Genomic DNA, 27,842 nt, shown 5'->3' on the forward strand with positions numbered 1-27,842 from the left:
TCCTCCCAGATAGTCAACTTCTGCTCCTCTCTCAGAACTGCCCACTTGTGTGAGTAATAAATCTTTCTTTAATCATACCACAGGACTGCTGTCATGAGTTCTGACATCTGAACTTAACCTTGGAAGGAAGCTTCCCTTCACCACAGTGAGGCTGTAATAATATCTAAGAAGACAACGTCAGCAGTGATGGCAAAGCTTTTGAAAAATCTCCATGAATCCTCCACGTGAAAACAGAGAACAACTAGGTAATGAACCCCAAACCCCATGGACAACATTCACAACAAAGCTAGGTAAAACCCAGGATACAAAATGGTACAGAAAACTACCAACAGCCATTAAGATATGACTGATATTGGCACCTCTGCAGGATATGAGAAAGAAACAATAGGACATCTGGCAGGACAGAACACATAAAACAGACAACATTGGAAAGCTTAGTAGACCAATCTGAGAACAGCAACCAGCTATGAGGTGTTCTGGCCACTTCAAGAGTAAGTGAATACAATGAATTCATCGTCAGGCACTGAAAGGTCTAGCACTATACTTTAACCTATTGTGAACTCTCAAAATTGTCCTTCCTGGGCTCCCTTCCAGACAAAGTGTCATACTGAAGAGAAATCACTGGGAGCAGACTGAAAAGCGTGCATGATTGGTACAGGAGAACAATGGAAAAATAAGGTACAGAAAAAAGCAGAAGAAGGAAAGTGGGACAGCCAGGCAATCCAGAAAGCTAGCTGCCATTATTTTTTAAACATATACACATAGACATGAGAGTTCTGTGAAACTGGAAAACTTATGAACTCCGCCTTCTTCTAAACGTTCAAGCAAAACAGTTTCACCTGAAAATAAGAAAACAAATTACTAACATCAAATCCCATTAATAAGTTAATATTAAAAATAAGAAAAGGATAAAGTGAAGAATAACATCCCTACAGACAATAAAAGTATGCCAGAAAGATACAGAAATAGAACAAATTAAACTGATAACTTATTTCAAAACAGTCAAAGTATTTAAAGTAAGATACTAGTCATAAATGAACAACACAAATTAGAATCAGACAACTCAGAAGTGAGGTGACAGAACTTGATGAAAGAATGAGAAATACAAAAATACATCATTTCAGAAATGAAGTCTAAGCAATAAGAATGAATAAACATAATACATAAAGAAAAAATAGTGAAAAGGAAGAAATATTACATAATAGAAAAAAATTTTTTTTTAAATAAAATATTTGAAGGACAAAGGACAAGGAAGAGAACAGAACTATAATGGAACAAGGAAATGACTCCAGATGGTAACTTGAACCCTCAGGAAAAATGAAGAATACCAGAAATAGTAAATATGCAGGTTAATACAAAAGACTCTATAAATAATGTTTTCTCTTTTTCCTTTAACCTTTTTAACAGACATAAGATTGTATAAAGCAATAAGTATAACCCTGTGTTAGATATAATAGAAATGTACTATAAATGACAATAATAGCACAAAAGATGAGAGAGAGAATGGAGATATACTTACAGTAAAATGTATGTACTTTACATAATTAAGTTAATATTACCACAAAGTAGATTTTGACAAAATGCATGTTGCAATCTCTAAAATAATTACCTTTAAAATCCCAAAAATACAGTTTAAAATGATCAACCAAGGAATCAAAATGACACACCAGAAAATATCTACTTAATACAAAGGAACAAAGATGACACAAGATAATTTAAAAAAAAAAAAAAACACCAAAATGTCAGACATAAGCCCAACCATATCATTAATGACATTCAATGTGAATAAACACACCAATCAAAAGGCAAAGGCTGTTAGACTGAATAAAACAAAGGTTACACTATATGCTGTTTATAAAAGATACATTTTACATTCAAAGATACAAATAGATTGAAAAGAAAAGGTTACAGTAAATAGTAACCATAAGAGAGCTGGAGCAGCTCTATCAGACAAAATAGATTTTAAGTATAAAAAGGTAACTAGAGATACAGTGGCAGGTTTTATGAGAAAGAGTCATCAGGAAGTTACAATTAGAAATATACAGAGCCCCAGAACAAATGAAGAGCCCCAGAACAGAGCCCCAGAACAAATGAAGCAAAACCTGACAGAAATCAAAGGAAAAATAGGCAGTTCAACAATATAGTTGGAGAGCTCAACACCCTATGCTCACTAAAGGAAAGAACAACTAGATAGAAAATTACCAAGGATATAGAAAATTTGAACATTATTAACCAACTTAACCTACCATCTATAGAACATTCCATGCAACAACAGAATACACAATCTTTTCACGTACACGTGGAACTTTCTCCAGAACACCACATGCTAGGAGACAGAATTAATCTTTTAATATTAAAAGACTGAATTCATATAAAATAAAAAGACTGAACTCATATAAAATAGACTACTATCTGACCATAATGAAATTCATGAAGAAATCAACAGAAGAAAATTTGGGAAATCAATTTATTTTCTAAATTTTTGAAATTTCTTTCTCAATTTCCTCTAAATCAGCAATGAGTCAAGGAAGAAATTACAATAAAAGTTTTTAAATATTTTGAGCTAAAAGAAAATGAAAATACAAAATATGGAAATGTATATAGAATACTAATGCCTATATTAGAAAAGAAGAAAGATCACAAATCGATTATTTATGATTTAACCTTAAGAAACTGGAAGAAGAGTAGATTAAATCCAAAGCAAGCATAAGGAAGAAAATAAAAACATTAGAGTTAAAAAAAAAAAAAAAAAAGGCAATGAAACAGAAAACAGAAAAACAATAAAGGGGGGAAAAATCAATAAAACCAGAAGCTGGTTGTTCTTTGAAAAGATCCACAAAATTGACAACCCTTTAGTGCTAGACTGACCCAAAAAAAAAAAAGATGCAAATTGTGAAAACTGTGAATAAAGTGATGAATGAAAGAGAAACACTGCCTTACAGAAATTAAAAGGATTATTAGGAAATACCATAAACAACTTTATGCCAACAAATTAGACAAATTTATGAAACAAAAATATTCCTGGAAAAAAAAACCAAATTACTAAAACTGACTCAAGAAGAAACAGAAAATCTGATAGATCTATAACAAACAAGGAAATTGAATTCGTAATTAATATCTTCCCAAAAAGAAATCCCCATGCCCAGATGGTTTCAGTGGTGAATTCTACCAAATATTTGCAGGAAAAATTGTATCCACTGGTCACACAGTCTTCCAGAAAACAAAGAAAGAGGAAATATCTTCCAACTCTATGAGGCTGATATTATGCTAATCTCAAAACCAAATAAACACAAGAGAAACAAACTATGGATTAATATCCTTCACTATTAAAGATATAAAAATCCTCAACAGAATATTAGCAAACAAAATCTAACAATATTTCAAAAGAAGTATAAACCATGACCAAGTAGAACTTACCCCAGAAATGCAAGATCGGTTTAACAACTGAAAACCAATTACTGAAATTCACCATGTTCATAAAATAAAGAATAAAACCACATAATCATTTCCATAGACGCAGAAAAAGGACTGGACAAAATCCAGTAATTATTCATGGTAAAACTGTCCATGAACTAGGAATAGAAAGGAACTTCCTCAACCTGATAAAATCCCTTTATTTAAAAAACCTACAGGTAATATCATGCTCAAGACTATTTTTAATCTTTTTTAAAAAAATAAAGCCAATTCAGAGAAAAGCATACAAAACAAACATATAGCTTAACAAGTTACTATAAGGCAAACATTCTTGTAACCATGAATTCACCCAGATGAAGGAAAAAAACTTGCTCTGGGTGAATCACCCAGATGACTTCAAAAGGCCCTGCATGAACCCTGTCCCAATCCCTCCCTCTCCATAGAAGTAACAATTATTCTGATTTTCTATTAGTCACTTTCTTGCCTTTATAGTTTTATTGCTTTTTGTAAGTGTGCACCCACAGAAAAATAGTTTAGTCTTAAGACCCATTTTCATTTGCTATTTCTTTTAGTCTCTCTTTTAAAAAATGTTTAACTGGTAAATTATAATTACACATATTTGTGGGGTACACAGCAATGTTGCAATACATATAAGGTACAGTGATCAGCTCAGGGTAATCAGCATATCCATAATCGCAAACATTTAACATTTCTGTGTTGGAAACATTCAGTATCCTCTTTGAAACTATATAATGTTTTACCTATTAAGTATAGTCGTCCTACAGTGGTATAGAATACTCAAGCTTTTTCTAACTGTAATTCTGTATTTTTTTTAGCAAATCTCTTCTTATCTCTTCCTTCGCCTACCCTTTCCAGCCTCTAGTATCCCCTATTCTACTCTTTACTTTTGTGAGATATTCCATTGTGTATATATACTACATTTTCTTTATCCATTCATCTGATGTTGGACACCTAGGTTGATTTCACATCTTGGCTATTGTAAATAGTGCTGCAATAAACATAGGGGTGCAGATGTCTCGATACACTGATTTCCTTTCCTTTGGGTAAATGACAAGTAGTGGGACCACTGGATCATATGGTAGTTCTATTTGTAATTTTTTGAGGAACTTCCATACTATTCTCCATAGTGGCTGTACTAGTTTATACTCCCACCAACAGTGTATAAGAGTTCCCTTTTCTGTGCATTCTTGACCGTATTACTTTTTGTCTTTTTGGTAATAGCCGTATCGTAACTAGGGTGAGATGATACTTCACTGTGAATTTAATTTGCATTTCCTGGATGATTTGTGATGTTGAGCATTTTTTCATATGTTTGTGGCCATTTATATGCCTTCTTTTGATACATGTCTATTCGGACCATTTCCCCATTTTTTAACCAAACTGGTTTTTTGCTGTTGAACTGTTTGAGTTCTCTGTATATTCTGGATATTAATCCCATGTCAGATGAGTAATTTGCAAATATTTTCTCTCATTCTGTAGGTCGTCTTTTCACTGTGTTGTTTCCTTTGCTGTGTAGAAGCTTTTTAGTTTGATATAATGCATCTGGTATTTTTTGCTTTTGTTGCCTGCATTTTTGAGGTCTTATCCATAAAATCCTTTCCCAGACCAATGTCCTGAAGCATTTCCTCTATGGTTTCCTCTAGTAGTTTTATAGTTTCAATTCTTACCCTTAGGTCTTTGATCCATTTTGAGTTGATTTTTGTATAAGGTGGAGAGGTGGGTTTCTAGTTTCATTCTTCCATATGTGGATATCCAGTTTCCCCAGCATCATTTATTGAAAAGACTATCCTTTCCCCAATCTATGTTCTTGGCACTTTTGTCAAAAAGCAATTGGCTACAGATGCAGGCATTAATTTCTGGGTTTTCTATTCTGTTCCATTGGTGTATGTTTCTGTTTTTATGCCAGTACCATGCTGTTTTGGTTACTACAACTTTGTGGTATATTTTGAAGTCTGTTAGTATGATGTCTCCAGCTTTGTTCTTTTTGCTCAGGATTGCTTTGGCTATTCAGGGTCTTTTATGGTCCCATACAAATTTTAGGATTTTTTTTTTCTATTTCTGTGCAGAATGTCATTGGTATTTTAATAGGGACTCCACTGAATCTGCAGGTTGCTTTGGTAGTATGGTCATTTTAACAATAATAATTATTCCAATCCATGAGCATGAAATGTTTTTCCATTTGTATGTATCCCTCTTCAATTTCTTTCATCAGTGTTTTGTAGCTTTCTCTGAAGAGGTCTTTCACTTCCTTGGTTAAATTTATTCCTAGGTATTTTATTAATTTCTTATAGCTATTGTAAATGACACTGCCTTCTTAATTTTTCAGCTAGTTTGTTGTTTGTGTATAGAAATGCTACTGATCTTTTTGTGTTGATTTTGTATCCTGCAACTTTACCAAATGTGTTTATCAGTTCTAAGAATTTATTTTTTTGGTAGAGCATTCAAGTCTCTTTTCCTGTCTGTCTCTTCCTTACAATCTCTCTGTCAAAGTACCTAAGATATTTCATTTATATGTCCAGATCTGCTGATGTACTCTCATGGCGCAGTTCAAGATTTCTCTGTCCTCTGTATTTCCTACAAATGGCCAGCTGATATACAGCCTTGACCAGACTCATGTTGAATTGATCCCTTTGACAAAACAGGAGGTAGTAGTGTGTTCTTACACCAGAAGGCAAATAATATCTGTTCTTTTTCTTCTTGTGATGTTAGTAGCCATCGACACTCACCACCTAGACCCATTCGTTCACCAAAGTTATAAAATGGTGGTATTGCAATTCTGCCATTTCTTTTTCATTTATCAATTGAAATAGCTCTCCCATATCTACTATTTTGTTAGCCAGAGGTACACTCATATAGGAAAAGCAGGATAAATTGCTTCTTTCTTGTATTTATCAGTGTTCAAGGTAATAAATTTGTTCCTATCATGCTCTAATCTAAGAGTAACCAATTCTTTTTTAAAATACCATTATGAACTCAAGAATTTAAACACACTTCACAGGTTTTTACCAATCTCTGGCCAGTGGGAGTTCTGTAGCCATTTCTCCAGTCTTTCTGAAATGACCCTAAATAGTCTTTAACAGCCTCCTTACTATCTGTTATGACAATGTTCCAGCTCAGCATGTACATTTCTTGCCCAAAACCTAGAATCAGCAATGTTGCCAGAAAGGCTTGGTTTCTTTTAAGGTGGAATGGTTTTTCCCAACACCACAATTTGGGTGCTACAGAAGTTCACTGCACACAGCACTGTAAATGTTCAATCGCTACTCAATTGGTCATTTTTGATCTAGTCCTCTTCAGTGTTCACAGTCAGGAAACAAACACAGTTGGGTATATATATTTTTGAAAGATAAAATACCTAATAAGCGCATACTAGTAAGTAACTTTCCATTAAAATATGGAATTATCAGTTTGACTTAACCTCTGCAGTATTACATCTATACTTCCTCTCTTGCCCATTAAGAATCTAGCATATGCAGGAGCAATATATGTCCTAATACTCACTTACTTGATGCAACAATATAAAGTTTCAGAATAACAATATTAATTATGACCACACCATAATTCTTATAGTTACTATAAGAATTAAATTTATGGCCAGGCATGGTGGCTCCCACCTGTAATCCCAACACTTTGGTAGGCCGAGGCAGGCGGATCACTTGAGTCCAAGAGTTCAAGACCAGCTGGGCAACATGATGAAATCCTGTCTCTACTAAAAATACAAAAAATTAGTCAGGTGTGGTGGTGTGCACCTGTAGTGCCAGCTACTTGGGAGGCTCAGGTGGGAGGACAGCTTGTGCCCAAGAGGCAGAGGTTGCAGTGAACAGATTCTGCAACCTCTGCAGAATTCAAGCAATTCTCCTGCCTTAGCCTCCTGAGTAGCTGGGATTACAGGCGCCCACCACCATGCTCAGCTAATTTTTGTATTTTTTGTAGAGGCAGGGTTTCACCATGTTGGCCAGGATGGTCTTGCTCCTGACTTCAGGCGATCCACCCACCTTGGCCTCCCAAAGTACTGGGATTATAGGCATGAGCCACTGTGCCCAGTCACAAATCTTCTTGTAAGAAACTTTTTCTATAGTTGTTTCATAGTTGTTCTATTCCCTTGCTTTGCTTTGCTTTCTAAAGAGTCTTATTATCTGTATGTTGTTTCTTCTTTGCCTATCTTCAGTATTTATCATTTTCTCTCAAATCATCTTTTGTCTTTCTGTATTTCTTTTTGGTCTTTAAATTTTTCCTCCTTATCAACCTCTATTTAAAGGTTTTTTGGTTTATTCAACCTAGTGTCCCTTCTAGTTTTCTTTTCTGAAGTGATTTTTTTAATTATTTCTTAAGTTCTATCATTTCATTTCTGAATTTTTCTCTTTTTTTTTTTTTTTTTTTTTGAGACAGAGTTTTGCTCGTCACCCAGATTGGAGTGCAATGGCGCGATCTTGGCTCACTGCAACCTCTGCCTCCTGGATTCAAGCGATTCTACTACCCCAGCCTCCCGAGTAGTTGTGATTACAGGCGTGCATCATCACGTCCAGCAAATTTTTGTATTTTTAGTAGAGACGGGGTTTCACCATGTTGGCAAGACTGGTCTCAAACTCCTGACCTCAGGTGATCCGCCTGCCTTGGCCCTCCAAAGTGCTGGGATTATAGGCGTGAGTCATTTCTGAATTTTTCTAATCTTATGTTATCCTTTCACATGTCATATTGGTTTCTCAATGACTTTCGACTCATTTATTTATTTGAAATTTAAAGAAAAAATTTATTGAAGATTTGAAAAATAATTCCTAAAAGATTGACTTTTCCAGAAAACTAGCTACACAATGCATCCCATCTACCATGTTAAAATGTGCACTAGACACAAATACAAAAACCATGCAACAAGCCACCATTCTTCAACAATTTGAGCAAAGTTAAACGCCAAAGGAACAACATGGATGACTTGCAAAGAATGGGCTATTTAAGCACCATTAAAAAAAAAAAAGGAGCATAAATGGATGAGTGTGTTCAGTTATACACAATAAATTGAACCTTTGGCCCTAGGAATCACAGCATTTTGTCATATAGCATGAACACATATTATAAAAGTACGTAGGGTCAAAGGAACAGGACCACCAGCATTCAAAAGTAGCTCTGTCAACTAGGCAATGAAACACTGTATAGCATGTGCCTCTGTTGTCCATTGTTGAATACACTGGCAGGAAATTTGAAGTGAAAAAAAAGGTAAGATAGGAAAAAAGGAGCTATTACTCCTTTTATTTTCTGTTTAAAATTAAACAGAAAAACATCAATTGTTGTACAATAACATCTTCAAAGTGCATCATTTGTACAAGAGAAAGACTAAGAACAAAAATGTGTTTACAGAGATCCAAACATAAGTGAGTGAGAGCATCTCTCAGACAGCTTTCTGATGGTTCTCTGGAGGAGCCATTCATAATTGCTGGGCACTAAAATATGTTGCAGAATTCTTTGCCAGGTACTTTAGGAAACTGTGAAGATAATTCAGTAATAAAACAAGGCTCAGCCAGGCGCGGTGGCTCATGCCTGTAATCCCAGCACTTTGGGAGGCTGAGGCGGGCAGATCACAAGGTAAGGAGTTCGAGACCAGCCTGACCAACATGGTGAAATTCCGCCTCTACTAAAAATATAAAAATTAGATGGGCGTGGTGGTGCGCACCTGTAATCCCAGCTACTCAGGTGGCTGAGTCAGGAGAATCGCTTAAACCCGGGAGGCAGAGGTTGCAGTGAGCTTGAGATCATGCCACTGCACTCCCACTTGGGCAACAGAGCAAGACTCCATCTCAAAAAACAAACAAACAAACAAACAAAAAACACACAAGGCTCTTCTCATCCAGAGGTGTATAGGCCAACATTGCTCCAATTTGTACATCAGTAGATGTGGTGCTCCATAAACCTCGGACATGAGTGCATAAAGGTGGATCTGCAAGAATTTCAGCATACTGTGGTCTGTCAAACTTGTAGAGTAGCTGGGTGCCCAACATTACATTGAAGTATTCTTCTATCCCTGCCACAACGTCATTAACAGCATATTCATTATCTGTGTTTCCACAAGATTTTTTGTAATTTGCATAATCCTGGAGAATGGAATCCACATTCTTCCTCGCAGAAAGATAAAAGAGATGTTTTTGTCTGGTAATTAAGTCCCAGTCATCAATAAGCCATGGTTTCAGCTCTTCAGGAATCTTCACTTTTTAGCTTCAACTCTATTCATGAACGTGTCCTCATTTTCAAGAGTAGGATCTACCCGGGCCCTTTTCTTCCAAGGAGGCTGAGGCGTCTCACTGGTACTGCCACCATCTCCATTTCCAGGTATTTTCTGTTTGTTCTTTTTTGTTTTCACTTCAACGTTTTCTGTTGCAGACCAGATGTCTTCTTTCTTGGGGCAGCCCCTCTCGTCTTCCCCTCTGCATACTGCTCCTGATTGGCTTTTTGAAGTTCTGTTTCTGCAAATTGGTGTCCATGTATTTGAGTACTCTGCTCTCTGGAACCCATGCATCCCAATTTTTATTCCAACCACTGTAATATATAAAGTATTTTACTTGTTTGTCCTTTATGGCAACCTTTACACATTTTGCTTCATAAAGAAGCAGCCCATGAAAGCACAGCACTTGCTCACCCTCCTGGAACTTGGGTTTGAGTCCTGCTTCCACGTCATTTATAAGTGATTCGCAGCCTCCTCCTTCTCCAGCTCATTTTATAATAGAGGTTTGATCTGTTCTGTGGTCATGTTTTTCTGGGGTGCTTTTATTTATAAGAGCTTTTGTTTTTTCCTTTATAATAACTTTAAATGGGATTTTACCTTGATACTTTTCTATTTCTCTTGTCTACGTAAAATTAGTGTTCCTAAAATTTTAAAATAACGTAGAGTTCAAGGTAGTTTTTCTAATGTCACAGAATTCATTCCTCTGTTGTTTTCACATAATGTTCAAAAACCTAGCAGCTTGCTTTCTGAGATCTACTAGCCGTTGATCTTCCCATCTTTATCTGAACCTTCTCTTTCCTTCCCCACCTGTTCTTCTCTATTCTATTGTCCCTATCCTGCTCAATTTGGATTATTCTGTCCTATTCAATTTTGTTTTAATCAGTGTGGTGCTCTGTCCTGGATGAGCACTCTGGCAAGGTTCATTTCAGTAGTTTCATTTTGAGAGTTTGTTGGGGCTAGACTGCTCTAGCTTCTTCTGTCTTTACCATGGTCACACTGCACTTGCCTAATATTGGAGTGGGCAACCCTCCCACCCTCCCATTTCAGCTGCTGTTCTTAAAATAACCCACCATCTTGTCCAGCAAATAGTTGTGGCTATTTTGGCGTTCCCCTGCTTTCAAGTCTATGAGACACCCTGTTAAGTCTCCCTGCTTACTCTTGCATAGACAGTGATAACATGGAGGTCTTGTGGCTATTGGTGGTTTGCCCTTATCTAGTTGTACTTTCAAATGCCTAAGGCTATAGTCAACTTTATCCATGTTTTTGGATATGCTATCTAGTTTCTGTAGGTTTTAGTTAAAAACAAAAACAAAAAAACTATGACATGGCCACATCCATCTTCCTAGACTGTCCCTCTCACAGCCAGATTTGAGGTCAAAAACAGCAGTTGTTTCTCTATTCATCATATACTTACTTTTTGACATTTAAATTTACTTTAAACCACATTGTTATATGTCATTTCACTCCTTTTTGAAAGAAGGCAAAAAATACTCCAACTCCATGATTACAAAAACTTTAACTGAATTCTTTAAATCTTTCCTGGTTTTCAATACTTCTAAATGTTCCTTATTCTTAGTTCAGATAACTGACAAATGTTTATACTTTGAAAAAATCCTACAATCACCAAAAACTCTCATCTGGTGAGGTCTCAGATTGAGATCAAAAACCAAAATTATCATTAAAACACAAGAATCCAAATATAAAATGTCTTTAAAAATCTGAACATAATCTGAGAAGAAATTCCATGTTTATGTTTTACAGACTTTGTCTTCCTTGAACACTGAAATGTACGGTACATGCAGTAGGTTTTCTCCTTGTCCAGAGATGAGCAAACTACAGCCCACAGGCTCATTCTGCTTTACAAATAAAGTTTTACGCCAGGTGCTATGGCTGATGCCTGTAATTCTAGCACTTTCGGAGGCCAAGGCCGGTGAATCACTTGGAGCTCAGGGGATAAGACCAGCCTGGGCAACATGGTGAGACGCCATCTTTACAAAAATGACAAAAATTAGCCCGGTGTGATGGCGTGTGCCTATAGTCCCAGCTACTCGGGAGGCTGAGGCAGGAAGATCGCTTGAGCCCAGGAGACAGAGGTTGCACTGAGCTGAGATCACGCTACTGCATTCCAGCCCAGATAACAAGGTGAGACTCTGTCTAAAATAAATATGTAAATAAATAAATAAAGTTCTGCTGGAACGGTCATGCCTATTCCCTTATGCATTACTATAGCTGCTTTTAAACTACAGTAGCAGAAGTAGTTGAACCGGAGATCATAAGCCTAAAATATTTACCATCTAAGCCTTTACAGAAAATGTTGGCCAAACCCCATCCTAGTGTAGAGTTTTATCAAACAAAGTTCCACTAGCAGGACTTGGGGGCTTTACTGGTAATTTTGAGTGGGACACTCTTTGTTGTACTGATGCCCAGCACACCGCAGGATGTTTAGCAACCTTGGACCTCCCCCCACCACCGGAACTAAAATACTAGTGGCACTCCCAGTCCTTGGGTTAAACAACATTCTCTACACATTTCCAAACAAAGGGAGTAAAGATGCCACCCCTGGTGGAGAACCACTGAAGAACTAAGTTAGCTCAGAGTAAGGAAAGAGGAAATACAGTCTGTAAATTCTAAATACTATCAAGATGGATGATCAATGTAATTACTTTTAAAGCACTTTTAAAGAGCTAACTAAAAGACTATTCTTCTTCCCCTCTGACACTTAGTCAAAAATAAACATATTTCTTAATAAAATTAGGCTTTGTACTTTTAATATATCAAGGCTTCACGGAGTTTTCTTAAAAGTTTTTTCTAATTCTTATAAAGTAATCTTACCGATTTGTTCCATCCAGATTTGATTTGTGGATGAAATTAAGTTTTGCATCTGCCCAATAAAGCTTTTGTTCTTCATAATCCAAAGTCAGTCCATTTGGCCAGTAAATTTCACTGTTTATTATAATGAAGCGATTTGAACCATCCATTCCAGCACGTTCTATCTTTGGCACTTCTCCCCAGTCTGTCCAGTACATGAACCTAAAAATCATAAAAATAATTAAAGCCATGACAGAGCAGATATCAATCAAATACTCTGTAATTATTACTACTAAAGAAAGCTCAGGCCGCGTGCGATGGCTCACACTTGTAATCCCAGCACCATGGGAGGCTGAGGCAGGCAAATCATGAAGTCAAGAGATAGAGACCATCCTGGCCAACATGGTGAAACCTCGTCTCTACTAAAAATACAAAAATTAGCTGGACATGGTGGTGGTGTGTGCCTGTAGTCCCGGCTACTCAGGAGGCTGAGGCAGGAGAATCGCTTGAACCCGGGAGGCGGAGGTTGCAGTGAGCCGAGATCGTGCTACTGCACTCCAGCCTGGCAACAGAGCAAGTCTCCGTCTCAAAAACAAACAAACAAACAAATAAACAAAAAAAACCACCTCATTTTAGGGACACTAAAACTCTTAGAAATTGTGTTTTGAAATTCTAATATCTACCATTTGCAACTGCCCTGGTAATACCTGATTCAGACAACTATCATCAAGGATTCAAAAACCACTGAATCAAAATGTATTGGTAAAAAGGATATTTACACCATTTCAATGTATCTCCCCACAGATTACTTATTAGCAATAATGAAGAAAGTGATAACTTTAAAGAAAATAAACCCAGTGGATACCACCTTAACTGAGTCATCTAAATTAATATCACCAACAAGGGAACAAACTGGCATTATATACCTCTTCATGTGATATACCTTTACAGAACATAGTGTCTTTTATATGGTCTCTCTCGCATATTATTCCTGCCCCCAAAAAATGCATACCCCAAATAAAATTATGAGGTAATACTGTGACTCAAGTTGAGAGACACTACAAAACAGTTGGACTTTGACAATATCAATGTCATAAAAGTCAAAAAAAAAAAAAAAAAGGAGGGTGAGGAACCAATCTAGATTCTAGATTGGAGGAGAGCAAAGAGACATGATAACTACATCAAGTGTATGATCTTGGACTGATGAAGTAGGAAGAAAAAAATGCTACGATCACTGGGGGGAATAGGCAAAACTGATGTAGTGTCAAATTACATAGTACTGTACTAATGTTAATTTCCTAAATATGCTAATTGTATTGTAGTTAGGATATAGAGGGGTTTGCTGTACTTTTCCTTCTATTCCACAAGTTTGAAGACTTTTCAAAATAAAAAATGAAAAGTCTAATAGTCTCATTACAGAAAAAGAAACTTTTCTTTGATGTAAAAGAAAAACTCTCTTGGGCTGGGCACGGTGGCTCATGCCTGTAATCCCAGCACTTTGGGAGGTCAAGGCACCTGTAATCCCAGCACTTTGGGAGGCCGAGGCACCTGTAATCCCAGCACTTTGGGAGGCCGACGCAGGCGGATCACCCGAGGTCAGGAGTTCAAGACCAGCCTGGCCAACATGATGAAACCCCATCTCTACTAAAAATACAAAAAAAAAAAAAAGTTAGCCGGGAGTGGTGGTGAGCGCCTGTTATCCCAGCTACTCGGGAGGCTGAGGCAGGAGAATTGCTTGAACCTGGGAGGCGGAGGTTGCAGTGAGCTGAGATCGCACCATTGCACTCTAGCCTGGACAACAAGACTCTGTCTCAAAAAAGAAAAAAAAATAGAAAAATTCTTTAATGTATTATACTTCATTTAAAAGCATATTTTCAAAAGTTAATGAGGGGCCAGGAGCGGTGACTCACACTTGTAATCCTAGCACTTTGGGAGGCCGAGGCGGGTGGATCACTTCAGGTCAGGAGTTCAAGACCAGCCTGTCCAACATGGTGAAACCCCATCTCTACTAAAAATACAAAAATTAGTCAGGTGTAGTGGCAGGTGCCTGTAATCCCAGCTACTCAGGAGGCTGAGGCAAGAGAATTGCTTGAAACCAGGAGGTGGACGTTGCAGTGTGCTGAGATTGTGTGCCACTGCACTTCAGCCTGGGCAACAGAATAAGACTCTGTCTCAAAAAAAAAAAAAAAAAGGTAATGAGGGTGCTGTGAAACAGAACAGGCACTTAATAAATGTGTTGAAACCCGAACGAAATTCAGGTATAAGTTTGACTCAAATAATCGGTGGAATGGTAATACTGAAATGAATCTACTTAGGCATATTGATGTCTCCACTATTTCATATGAACTGCTTACTCAAAGAAATGATGAGGAGAATATCATGTAGGGGAATAAATACACCTTCTACATACAAGGCACTGTGCTAATGGCTTTACATACATTATCTTACTTAAGCCTTAAGCAACCCTACAAAATATTATTTGTTCATCACCACATTTTGATGAGAAAACTGAGAAATGTAAGCACATCACTCAAAGTCACGTTGCTAATAAATGAAGAACAGAAATTCAAACCTACATCTCTTAAATTCTAAAGCCCATCTGTATGTCACAGGTCAGAGCCTTGATTTTTAAGGAAGAGAAAGCAAAATGCTCCCTAGATTGGGGACAATAGTTGGATACTACCCAGAATGAGCGGTATGGACTAGATTAATATAGGATAAAACTGTGGCCATGAGCTGTGTAACAATGTGGTCAACAACAGACTATATATAAAATGGTGGTCCTATAAAACTACAATACTGTATTGTTACTATACCTTTTCTATGTTTAGATACACAAATACTTACCATGGTGTTATGACTGCCACCACATTCAGTATCATAGCATGCTGTACAGGTTCGTAGCCTAGGAGCAATAAGCTATCTTATATAGCCCAGGTGTATAGTAGGCTGTACCATCTAGGTTTGTGTAACACACACACTATGTTCACACAATGATGAAATCACTCAACATTTCTCAGAACATGTCCCTATTGTTAAGCGACACATGACTATATAGGAAGGGAGACCAGACCATGTTAGAATTTTTCATTTTGGCCAGGTGCAGTGGCTCACGCCTGTAATCCTAGCACTTTGGGAGGCCGAGGCGGGCAGATCACGAGGTCAGGAGATCGAGACCATCCTGGCTAACACGGTGAAACCCCGTCTCTATTAAAACACAAAAAAATTAGCCAGGCATGGTGGCAGACGCCTATAGTCCCAGCTACTCGGGAGGCTGAGGCAGGAGAATGGTGTGAACCCGGGACGCAGAGCTTGCAGTGAGCAGAGATAGCGCCACTGCATTCCAGCCTGGGCAACAGAGCAAGACTCCATCTCAAAAAAAAAAAAAAAAGAATTTTTAATTTTTATTCTGAGAACAACACGAAGGCACTTTAAGACTTTTAAAATTAAAGGTGATGGCCAGGTACGGTGACTCATGCTGTAATCCTAGCACTTTAGGAGGCCAAGGCAGGAGGATTGTCTGAGTCCAGGAGTTCAAGAACAGCCTGGGCAACACAGCAAGATGCTGTCTCTATTTTTTAAAATGAAAAAATCATAATAAAATAAAATTGGAGGTGAAATGACAGGCTTTGTGTTTTCAGGAGGGAGAAAAAAATGCCTGTGGTTTGGGAAAAAACTAGAGGAAAACTAAAAAAAGTCCTGAGGCCAGGTCTTCCAAGAGGCTCTGTGAGTTCAGCAAATTCTCTCCCCTAAGCAATAAAAAAAAAAGACAAGGTCAAATCTAACCACCAAAGCCTCCAAAAACTGATCAAAGGTCATACAACAAAATGAGAAGCATTTATTCAAGAAAAATATACTGCATCTCAATAAGAACTGTGGTATTTTAGCTAGGGGCTATTCCTATCCCCATCTATACTGCCAGGTTTGTGGCATAAACATTCTACTGTGGGCAAACATGGCAGGCCATAAAGAGTGGTAGTTACCTTTCCCTGCAAGAGGGGACTGACCTTATTTGGAATGAGGCATGGAAAAATCTGTACCCAGGAATGTTGTTAAAAACAAGAGTGGGCTGGGCGCAGTGGCTCATGCCTGTAATCCCAGCACTTTGGGAGGCCAAGGCAGGGAGATCACAAGGTCAAGAGGTCGAGACCATCCTGGCCAACATGGTAAAACCCTGTCTCTATTAAAAATACAAAAATTAGCTGGGCATGGTGGTGTGCACCTGTAGTCCCAGCTAATCAGGAGGCTGAGGCAGGGGAGGCTGAGGCAGGGGAATCGCTTGAACCTGGGAGGCAGAGGATGCAGTGAGCCAAGATCGCACCACTGCACTTTTGAGATTCCATCAAAAAATAAAAAATAAAATAATAATAATAATAATAATAATGCTTTCAGTGTCAGGCATCACGAGGGCCATTATCTAAGTGACTCTGGTAGGGGCAAGCAACAAAATGGCAAACTAGCCAGAAATCTAACAGGAAGATCCTAGGAAAAAGACTGCCAAGAAGAGCCTTAAGTGGATATTCATGCTTAGTAGTCAGGAAGCCTGTGTGCGTGTATAAGACTACACCAGAAAGAACATTTGCAGGCTAGTCTCTGGCTGAACATGGGTCAAATTTGAAATTGCCTAAAATTTTAAGACATTCTCCAAATCATAAACAGGTCCACAGGAAAATGGGGTAACACTAACTTGCTGGTGTTTAGGAACAACCTTTAAGCAATCATTAGCTGACCACTAAGATAAGAGTGACACAGAGGCAATCCCCAGAAAGCCAGGCATAAGAAATATTTTAAAAGGAAAACAGACATCAGAAGTAATCCAGGAAAGTCATTAAACAAACACACACAACAATGGCAACAAGCCCAGGGTGGGGTCAGAATCCAGAATCCATAGTCAATATAATATATTCATACAATGGAATACTATTCAGCAACATAAAAGAACTACTTATCAATGTCAAGGATGACTTTTTAAAATTATGTTGAACAAAAGAAACCACACATAAAAGAGTACCTACTACGTGATCCCATTATATGAAGCTACGGATGTAAAATCAAAAAGACTAGTCTATGGTGATAAAAACCAGATTCACAGTTACTGGGGAGGAGTAAGGGATTGACTGTAAAGGGGCTTAAGGCACCTTCTGGAGTGGAGTAATGAACGTTTTGTCTTAGGTGTATTTATCAAAGCCCATTAAACAATCAACAAAAAAAATATGAATTTTTTGCATGTAAATTCTAACTCAGTAAAGTTGCTTAAAACATGAATAAGAAACATAGACTATTTTAAGAAGTTAATTCAAATGTAACTTTTCTTAGAAACCTTTCCCAGCTTACTAAGGCAAAGTTATTCCCTTTTATGAGCTCTTGGCAGGTTTTGTTATACTATAGTACTTATCAGAGTTTGTAGATAAACTATAAAGAACTCAAAGGTAAAGACTAGGTGTTACTACCACATCACAATGACTGGCACATTGCATGTTTTTTTTTTTTTTTTTTTAATAAAGATGAATCCAGACCTTGTGCTTTCCGTTTTCAATTTCTCCTCTCACCCCCAACTCAGTGCACACTGAAATGGGTAAAGGAAGACACATGAGATGCTACAAGAAGAGAAAGAAGTATAAAAGGTTAATAACCTAAGCATAGGGACAGCCAGAAACAGTGAAATGGTTTTGTGTGCATATGTCTATTATAATATATGAACTAGATTTCTCCTCAGGATATCTTTAATACACAAATCAATTGATATTTCCATCTTGATAGAGTAATATAGTTAAAAACAAGTCCACAGCACAATTCATTAGCCACCTCTCATCTTCTATTAATACATAAAATGAAAACTACCAGTATCTTTAAACAAACAAGTGTAGAGAAATAAGAAGTTATTGTCACTGCAATATCTACTAATCTATACTCTGAGCTGTGTATGCAACATGCATTACTTGAGATTACGTGATACAAAGTTTGAAATGTTGCCATCACAGGCTGGGCTGACCAGAAGCAATCTGCACACTATAAAGATGGAAAATGCAATAAGAGCTATTGTCTTTCTTGTACAATATAATTTAGGTAGGTTTCCTAACTGTAACTAATCTAAGCATTTAACTTTGTAACTCAGTGTCTAGTTTATGGTGAAATAAAATGTTGCAAATGAGTGAGTCAACCTAACAAGATTTTAGTAATGAATAAAAGTATTTGCATGCCACTATGTACCAAAGCTAATGGATAATCCCTTCATTATTCAACCCTAAAAAATAAATCAAGTCATGTTTTTTCAAGGATAAGACCCAGATAAAGATTCCAACTACAATAAGTGAGACTAAGGCATTTGTCAGATGAGAACTTGATGAAAATTAGCATTTTTAAATAGATTACAGATGTGCCTTCATTTGCGCAAATATTTAAAATATAAAGGAATAAATTTCATCTATAAATACTAAACATTTTCATTAACTTTTAAATTAAAAAGTTCATTACAAATGTAACCGAAAAAGCGATTAGGACACAGAAAATTTTTAAAAAGTATTTTTTAAGTTACCAATATATTATTCAATTTTCTTAAGGTTTTGAACACCTATTAAAGCAGTGAGCACCTGTTAGGAGCTAAGCACCATGCCTGATACAGGGAATATGAAAATAAGCAAGGCAAAACTATTGCCCTTACGAAATTCGCAATGTAGACAAGGAGTGGCAAGTATACTGAGGAAGGTATTAACAGGAGGCTCTGAGAGTATAGAGAAGTGACACCCAATCAAGTCAATGAATGTAAGAGTTGTCAATAAAATATACCAGAGAAAGTATGTATTTTACTTAGGCAGTTGCCAAAATGGGAAATAGTGTTCCAGGAAGAGGACATAGCATATGAAGTCATGATATATTCAATAAACAGCAAGAAGATCCATAGAGCTGCAGCATATTGTGAGGTACATTAGCAATGAAAGAAATCCCACGTGTATTATTTTACTGTACTAAGAAACTTGGACTCCAGTGACAATAACATTGAGGGACTGGCTAGAGGAAGAAGAAACTAGAAAAAGCCAGAAAACTGAAATATTCCAAATAAGAACTCATGAAGGCAACAGAAGTTGAGGACTGGATCAATATGAAAGAGGAACGAGAAAGGATAAGACTAGGATGGCTCCCAAGATTTGCAAATGTGAATGTGTGTGTATTGGTGTCATTCAACGTAATACGGAATTGGATGTGGTTTGGGAGAGCAAGATGATGAGTTCAAATATGGATGAATTGAAGCATCCTCACTTCATTGTTTTTCCTTCTGTATCCAGACCACCAGTCAATAGAATAACAGGAAAATCAGTGTAAAAATAAGTGAAAGTTGGTTAGAAAAGGTAAATAAAGTAAAAAGCATATTAATAGTCAAAGAAGTTGGTCTACAGTAACAGGGCAAAATAAATCACAATTAGGAGTTGCATATGAAACTAAGTCAATCCAGAAGTGTTGAGCCATGCTAATTCTAAGAACATTAATGTGACAGATGTAAGTAACTCTGAAAGGACCTATAAAAAGCCACAGGTCCTCAAAAACATTTTGTTGCCATCATATTTATTTTGGGGGAAACTTCAAAAATCACATACATCATTAATCAAATTGAAAATGCAGCCAGTGAAAACAGTTCTGATTTTAATGTGAAAAAGATAAGTGTTGTGTAAAATTCACACCCTTCCTGTTACTAACCCCTGAACTTGATTCCTGACCCCATGTTCCTGTCTTACTCTGGATAGTAGATTAGGCTTTAAGTGAAGAGGAGTTTGAAGAATTTACAGATTTCTGCTTCCTAATAGAAGTGAAAAGAAAAAAAGAATTGTGAAGAAATTGGACCTACTTCTGCACTTCCCCTCTACTTGATCATGTGTTGGTATCATATTTTAAAAACAAGTAGAAATTAATAAAAGAGGCTAGTGAAAGCATTCATGTTAGCAGGTTGGTTTCTGTGGTTGTTTTTACAGAGAATATACAGTAACCAGATAAAAGAGTCCAGGCTGGGTGCGGTGGCTCACACCTGTAATCCCAGCACTTCGGGAGGCCAAGATGGGCGGATAATGAGGTCAGCAGTTTGAGACCAGCCTGGCCAACATGGTAAAACCCCAAACCCCATCTTGACTAAAAATACAAAAATTAGTTGGGCGTGGTGGCGGGCACCTGTAATCCCAGCTACTCAAGAGGCTGAGGCAGGAGAATCGCTTGAACCTGGGAGGTGGAGGTTGCAATGAGCCGAGATCGTGCCACTGCACTCCAGTCTGGGCGACAGAGCAACACTCCGTCTCAAAAAAAGACAGTCTGGAATGGAATTAGATAGACATGGTTTGGGATGGTAAGATGATGAGTTCAAATACGGATGAACTGAAGCATCCTAACCTCACTGTTTTTCCTTCTGCATCCAAAGTAGGGATGGCTTTGTCATCCCATGTTTTTACCTGTCCCTCAATAGGGATAATAATTCTACTTAATTACTTGCTTGTGACAGTATCCATCATCATGAAATTCTGAATGTATAAACTGGTTGCCCTGGAGAAAATAAGAACCTCATGAACAGCCTTAAGCACCCAGTCTAGTCGATTAATTTAAAAAAGTTAGTGGACATAATGCAAAGAATATATTTAATTCAGAAATAACATTGGTAAACCACTACTAGAAGATAAAGATTATAACCTGAAAGCGGGTAACAGATTACATCAATTTAATTCCCAACTATCATCAAAGAAAATGCTAACTCTAGTAATTTTTCAAAATTGCTGTTATATGTCATTCCTCTTTCCAAAGAATCAAAGGTGACGCATTTTGAGCGCCTCTAAGTTTAATAAAAATGAAATATTAACCGTCAGGAATGCCCCCTTCAAGCACACTCTCCTCTGTGCTCCTGCACGTTATTCTGATACTATGCTCCAGGTACAAACTACATCTCTGTACATTTCAAATACAGTATTAGGACTGTTTACCCATATGTTTTCCACCACTCTAGATTCCAGGTCCTTGAAAACAAGGACTTTGTTTTATTTTTTGTTGTATCCCCTATCTTAAAACAATCTAGCATAATGCTAAGTACACAGTCAGCACTCAAATATTTACTAATGGTCTGCACTCACCTGCTCATGGGACCTCTTGTATCTGTCTTATTACCAAGGCCATATCCTTGAAAAATACAGGTAACATTTCATTTTAATGATTACCATTATTATTCTACTATGCTCCAGTTATGAGCTGCTTGCTTTTCTTTGAATGCACAAAAGCATGAAGAAAGCCTGGCACATAATATTTCTACTGATTAAAAATTATTACCCACTTCCACACCTTGTCCCTCTAGCCAACAACTGCTCAGCTAACAAGCACCACCCTAAAATAGTGCCTCCCCACTGCCCCCCGCCAAGTAAAAAGTGAATACTCTCTCCTTTGTGTCCCCACCATACAGATTTCCATAGCAATACTTATCAAGTTTTACTGGTTTATTCATGATTCTATATTATCAGTCTCTTTATATATTTTGCAACTAGTTTGTCTCAAAAGGTATACTAGAATATCCTGTCACTCAAATCTGGAAGCTATATATGCTTCACTGACTTTTTCACTAAATGGTCTCATAGAATTTTATTTTTTTTTAAGCTAAATTTATTTCAGTCATGCTTTATGAGAACTTCAACTACCTTTCTAATAAATACATCAAAATTAGTTTCTGAGGAAAATTTTGTCCTTGACTTTGAGAATTCTTGGTCTTGAGAATTAGAACTTATCCAGCTCACCTCACCTGCTTTAACTGAATTGCACTTTGCCCAGATGCTGCAGGGACAAATGCCAAAGAAATGTGTCACTGTGGATATTATAAAGATGTTGTTGAACATATTTTTCATTATATCATATAGCAGCTTCTTTAGAGGACTAATGGGAAGAAACTGGTTTCATCATCTGGAGTAAAGATTTTTTTCAATGAACAGCTTTCATCTAAAGGACATTAACTCATACCTGATACTTTCTTCCCTAAGGAATTTGGCTTAAAATCAAATGTGTGTGGAAGTATATGGGAATTAATGACATATGTTTTGGTATACATATTTTCACTCCTGGTCTCATCTTACATTTATACTCTTATATTCCCATCTCAATTTTAAAATTTTATTTTAAAAAATTAATACATTTATTTATTTTGCATCACTTCTTTATATCTTCCTAAAACATCTTAAATCCTTTTAGAGACAAAGTAGGAAAAACATTTACTATTTTTTTCAGTTTAGCTATTGGGGATTAAACATTTTTCTTATTAATTTGTATGCACTTTTTATATATCAAGGTTAACTCTATGTCTATTATTAAGATATCTGTTACAAATATTTTTCTTTGTCTTTTTTTGCTTGAATCAAAATTTGGTTGAATCAATATTTTTCTTTGCAATTTCTTTCATTGCTTTCATGCTTAAAAAGCCTTCTCTCTTCAAAGATTAAACATTCACATTTTCATCTGATGTTTAAGTTTTCACTTAAAAATTTTTATCCATCTAAAATGTATCTGAAGTATGACATGAGATACTGATATAAACTGATTTTTTCTTTCCTAACAGTAAATTCTTCTAGTATGAAGTCCCTTCCCTCTTGATTCCCACTCCTTTTATCACGTTATAAATTGTAACGTACAATTTATAATATATATTTATATATATTCATATATATGAATATATATATTTATATATATAGGAAAATAGATTATTTTCCTAATCTATTTGTTTAATATCTATTTTTTACACCAATAATGTCTCATAGATTTAATATTAGCTCTATTAATACCAATCTTGGATAATCATGTGACCATAGTTTTAATTTTCATCTGCAAAATGAATACTTCGCTAGTTGATGTAAGGATTACAATAAGACACTTTATATAAAAGAAAAGTATCTTTCCTACTGGCTTTGACCCTTCTGCTCTGATCTGTTTGCAGGACAGTTCTTCACATTTATCATCTTCTCTTAGACTTTTACCATTACCCACCCCATGGGGTCTTTTAGTAATCTAAACTCCCTGCTAATACCTATTTTATAACAGTAACCAACCAAGAAGCCAAGTAGCACCCCACTCTCAAAACACATTTTCAAAAATATGTCATAAGTAAAAGAATATTTATTGGATGCAGGTGTATTACAAGAGAAAATTTAGGACAAAATAGCATTTACTCAACAAGAAAAAGGAAATTTTCCTTTATTCTTTAACAAAACATCTTAGTTAATATTTACAAGCACTGGATACAAATACTTCCTTTATGTTAAACCTAACACCCCCTTACACAGTAAAGATAAGCTTCCTTTTCATAACAGGTGAATACAATGTGCCATTCAAAGGCCCAGTCAGCTTACTAAAAATTCATTCTTCAGATATCTCATAAATCAACTATGTTATATAGTAAGAATCTGAAGTCTTTAATCATCATAAACACATTCCTGCAAAATAAATACATAAGCTTAATTCTTAAAAGGCAAAAGCTTAAAATTCATGATCTGATTTGTAAAATATGCTAAGACTGATCTTTTGGTTGCATTTATTTGAAATTTCTAAGTCATGTGAGAACTTCCTTTTTCCTTGAACTATCAGCCTATTTCTGTAAGCAAGCATAGAAAAAAATAGTTTTCCTGGTTGGGGGAATATGGAATGAGTTTTCTCCATTTGAAACCAACCCATTAGTTCCCTAGATAGGTTTTGGGTAAACATAGAAGTTGACTCTTCTGGTCTTAAAGCTTGAATCTTACATTTGTTTTACCAGAGTTCCTTCCTCAGAAATGACCTTCAGGCTGCTCAAAGTATCAAAGAACTGAAACTCACCAGATCACCACATCCAGACAGACAATAAGATGCTAGACAATTCATTCATCATCATTGCTTCCTTGGCCCACCTTAGTTCCTGTTTCTTTTACATTTCTTCCCTGCTATATGAACCCTTCGTTTTAGTCACTCAGGGAGAGTGGATTTATCTTTCTGGCTGCAGCACCCAGTTCAAGCCTTCTTCCTTGGCAATACTTGTTGTCTCAGTCACTGGCTTTCTCTGCAGTGAGCAGCATGACCTAGACCAAACCCCTGGTGTTTCGGTAACTCATTTTTATTTGCAGTTTCTGACATCCTTACAAATAAACATAAAGTTAACATTTTTACAAACACTTCCTAATAAGGAAAAGTTTGAGGAGGGAAGGACATCACAAGGAAATAAATATCACAGGTTCTCCCACTGATCCCTGAGATTTGAGGGTACAGCAAACTGTGCAGAAATAATGAAAAAAACGGTAATAAAAATAGTCTGATAAAAACAGTACTGTTGTTTACTATTACTAATGGCCTTAATCAGTAAGGGCTAAGATTATTTTATTTTATTTTATTTTTGAGACGGAGTTTCGCTCTTGTTGCCCAAGCTGGAGGGCAATAGCGCGATCTTGGCTCACTGCAACCTCTGCCTCCAGAGTTCAAGCAACCCTCCTGCCTCAGCCTCACATGTTGGCCAGGCTGGTCTCAAACTTCTGACCTCAGGTGATCCGCCCGCCTCAGCCTCCCAAAGTGCTGGGATTATAGGCGTGAGCCACCGCACCTGGCCAAGGACTAAGATTTAAGATTTCAGTAGACAGTGTTTTCAGGTATTAAAGATTAGAGTTTTCTTTTAAGAATCTATTTGTGGCCAGGCATGGTGGCTCATGCCTGTAATCCCAACACTTTGGGAGGCCAAGGTGGGAGGATCACCTGAGGTCAGGAGTTCGAGACCAGCCTGGCTAACATGGTGAAACCCCATCTCTACTAAAAATACAAAAATTAGCCAGGAATGGTGGCGAGCACCTGTAATCCCAGCTACTTGGGAAGTTGAGGCAGGAGAATCACTTGAACCCAGAAGGCAGAGGTTGCAATGAGCCAAGATGGGGCCACTGTACTCTAGCCTGGGCGACAAGAGGGAAACTCTGTCTCAAAAAAAAAAAAGAATCTGTTTGTGTGACAGACTAATGTATCTGCCTAATTGCTTCATCTTTTTCAAAATCTTCAAAGCAGTTATGGTCTTCTACACCTCTCCTCTGGTCCTATTCGCTGAAACAGCCTTTTACTTCACTTTCTTCTGTCTTCATTAAATCCACCCACAGACACACACAAACAGGGAGAAGAGAGAAAGATTTGGAGACCTCTCTATCTATCATAAGCCAAAATCTATTAGATTTCTGAATGTCCTGGATCTTCCAGCACATTTCAAAGTGACTTTGTTACCCACAATGGCCATGATGCAACATTGTTTTATAATGATTTAAATTTGAAGTTTTAAAAAATGATAATAATATAGCCAATTATACTTTTTATTCAGCTGAAAAATATGAGGGCCTGAAAACAATGTAAATAGTATTTGAGAAGAGAAGACAAATCCAAGAGCTACTTAGAAGGCATAATAAACAAGAATTGGTAACTGATTGAATGTGAGGAGTGAGGAGGTGGGGGGCTAGAATGACTCAGGATTTTTAGTTTCTGCAACTGTTAGGTAGAATGACAGTTGTTCACAAATTCTGATATTTTGTTACAGGGTTTTCTTGGATGTGGTCTTCTCTCTGTACTTAAAATTTAAAAAAAAAAAAAAAAAAAAAAAGCCTTGTTAAAGATTGTTTTCTCAAGCCCCAATAAAACTAATGGATAATCCAAACAGCCTCTTTCCAGACTTCCCATCCCCTACCCTTAAGGCCATTTTCCATAATACTCTGAAATCAATGATTATATTACCACCACATCCCCTCCCACACAGCCTCCCCCTCCCTCCCCCTGCCCCTGCAATCTGGGATTATGTAATTTCCTTACTTTCAGCATGAATCCCAAACTTCTTAGCATGACATATAAGAGCCTTTCTAATTTGTTTCTCTGCTTTTGGTTCCTCATTTCTCATGGCTCTAGTATCCTGCCTATTGCTACCAGACTGCCTTTCATAAAATCCAGTATCATGTAAACACAAATCTTTTATGACTGGGGTCCCCAACCTCCAGGCCAGAGACCACTACCGGTTCATGGCCTTTTAGGAACCAGGTCACACAGCAGGAGGTGAGCAACAGGCAAGTGAGCAAAGCTTCATCTGTATTTACAGCTGCTCCCTATCATTCATATTACCACCTGAGCTCCGCCTCTGTCAGATCAGTGGAGGTATTAGATCCTCATAGGAGCATAAACCCTATTGTGAACTGTGCATTGCGAGGGATCTAGGTTGCGTGCTCCTTATTAGAATCTAATGCCTTATGATCTGTCACTGTTTCCCATCACCCCTAGATAAGACCATCTAGTTGCAGGAAAAAAACTCAGGGCTCCTACTGATTTTACATTACGGTGAGTTATATAATTATTTCATTATACATCACAATGTAATAATAATAGAAATAAGGTACATAATAAAGGTAATGTGCTTAAGTCATACCGAAACCATCCCTCCAGCCCAGTCCGTGGAAAAACTGTCTTCCACGAAACTAGTCCCTGGTGCCAAAAAGGTAAGGGACCACTGCTTTATGAGACACTCTTAGCTTTAAAAGCTATAGGGACTCAGATTTCCCTATTGCTAAGCGTACTACAAAGCCACAGTAATCAAGATAGTGTGATCCTAGTATAAGGACAGACATCTAGAAGAATGAAAAAGAAATGAAAATCCAAAAATAAACCCTTATATTTATGGTCGACTGACTTTCAATGAGGATGTGAAGACAGTTCAGTGGGGAAAAATAGTCTGTTCAACAAATGGTGCTGGGATAACTGGATATCCACATGCAAAACAATGAAGCTGGACCTCTAAAGGACACACAGAAATTAATTCAAAAAGGATAAAGACCTGATTGTAAAAGCTAAGACCATAAAACTCTTAGAAGACAACAAGTAAATATTCATGATCCAGAATTAAAAGAATGGTTTCGCAGATATAACACTAAAACCATAAGCAACAAAAGAAAAAAACAGATCAGACTTCATCCCAAAACTCCATTATATGTGTGTTTCAAAAGATACCACAAAGAAAGTGAAAAGGCAACCCACAGAACAAGAAATCAGTATTTGCAAATCATGTATCTGACAAAGGTCTGGTTTCCAGAATATATAAAGAGCTCTTAGAACTCAATGATAAAAGGACTTACCAGGCATAGTGGTTCACACCTGTAGTCCCAGCGAATGGGGAGGCCAAAGTGGGAGGACCACTTGAGTCCAGGAGTTCAAGACCAGCCTGGGCAACACAGCGAGAACCCCCATCTTTACCAAAAAAATTTAAAAATTTGCCTGGTGTGGTGTCACCCACCTACAGTCCCAGCTACTCAGGAGGCTAAAATGGGAGAACTGCTTGAGCCCAGGGAGTTGAGGCTGCAATGAGCCATGATCATGCCACTGCATTCCAGGCTGGGGAACAGACCAAGACCCT

At 37.1% G+C, this 27,842-nt stretch overlaps 1 protein-coding gene and 1 pseudogene across 1 annotated transcript in view; both read right to left on the reverse strand.

The window, feature by feature from the left end:
• LRP6 (LDL receptor related protein 6) overlaps positions 1-27,842 on the reverse strand; it is a 152,104-nt gene that overhangs the window by 74,279 nt on the left and 49,983 nt on the right. The window contains exon 3 of the mRNA XM_054443733.2: positions 12,479-12,676. Within this exon, the coding sequence (XP_054299708.1) occupies positions 12,479-12,676 (198 nt within the window). The remainder of the gene's footprint in view (positions 1-12,478; positions 12,677-27,842) is intronic.
• Positions 7,790-9,936, reverse strand: LOC134740357 (mortality factor 4-like protein 1; annotated as a pseudogene).

The sequence above is a fragment of the Pongo pygmaeus genome, chromosome 10, assembly GCF_028885625.2.
Source record: "Pongo pygmaeus isolate AG05252 chromosome 10, NHGRI_mPonPyg2-v2.0_pri, whole genome shotgun sequence".
In the NCBI taxonomy this organism is placed as follows: Eukaryota; Metazoa; Chordata; class Mammalia; order Primates; family Hominidae; genus Pongo; species Pongo pygmaeus.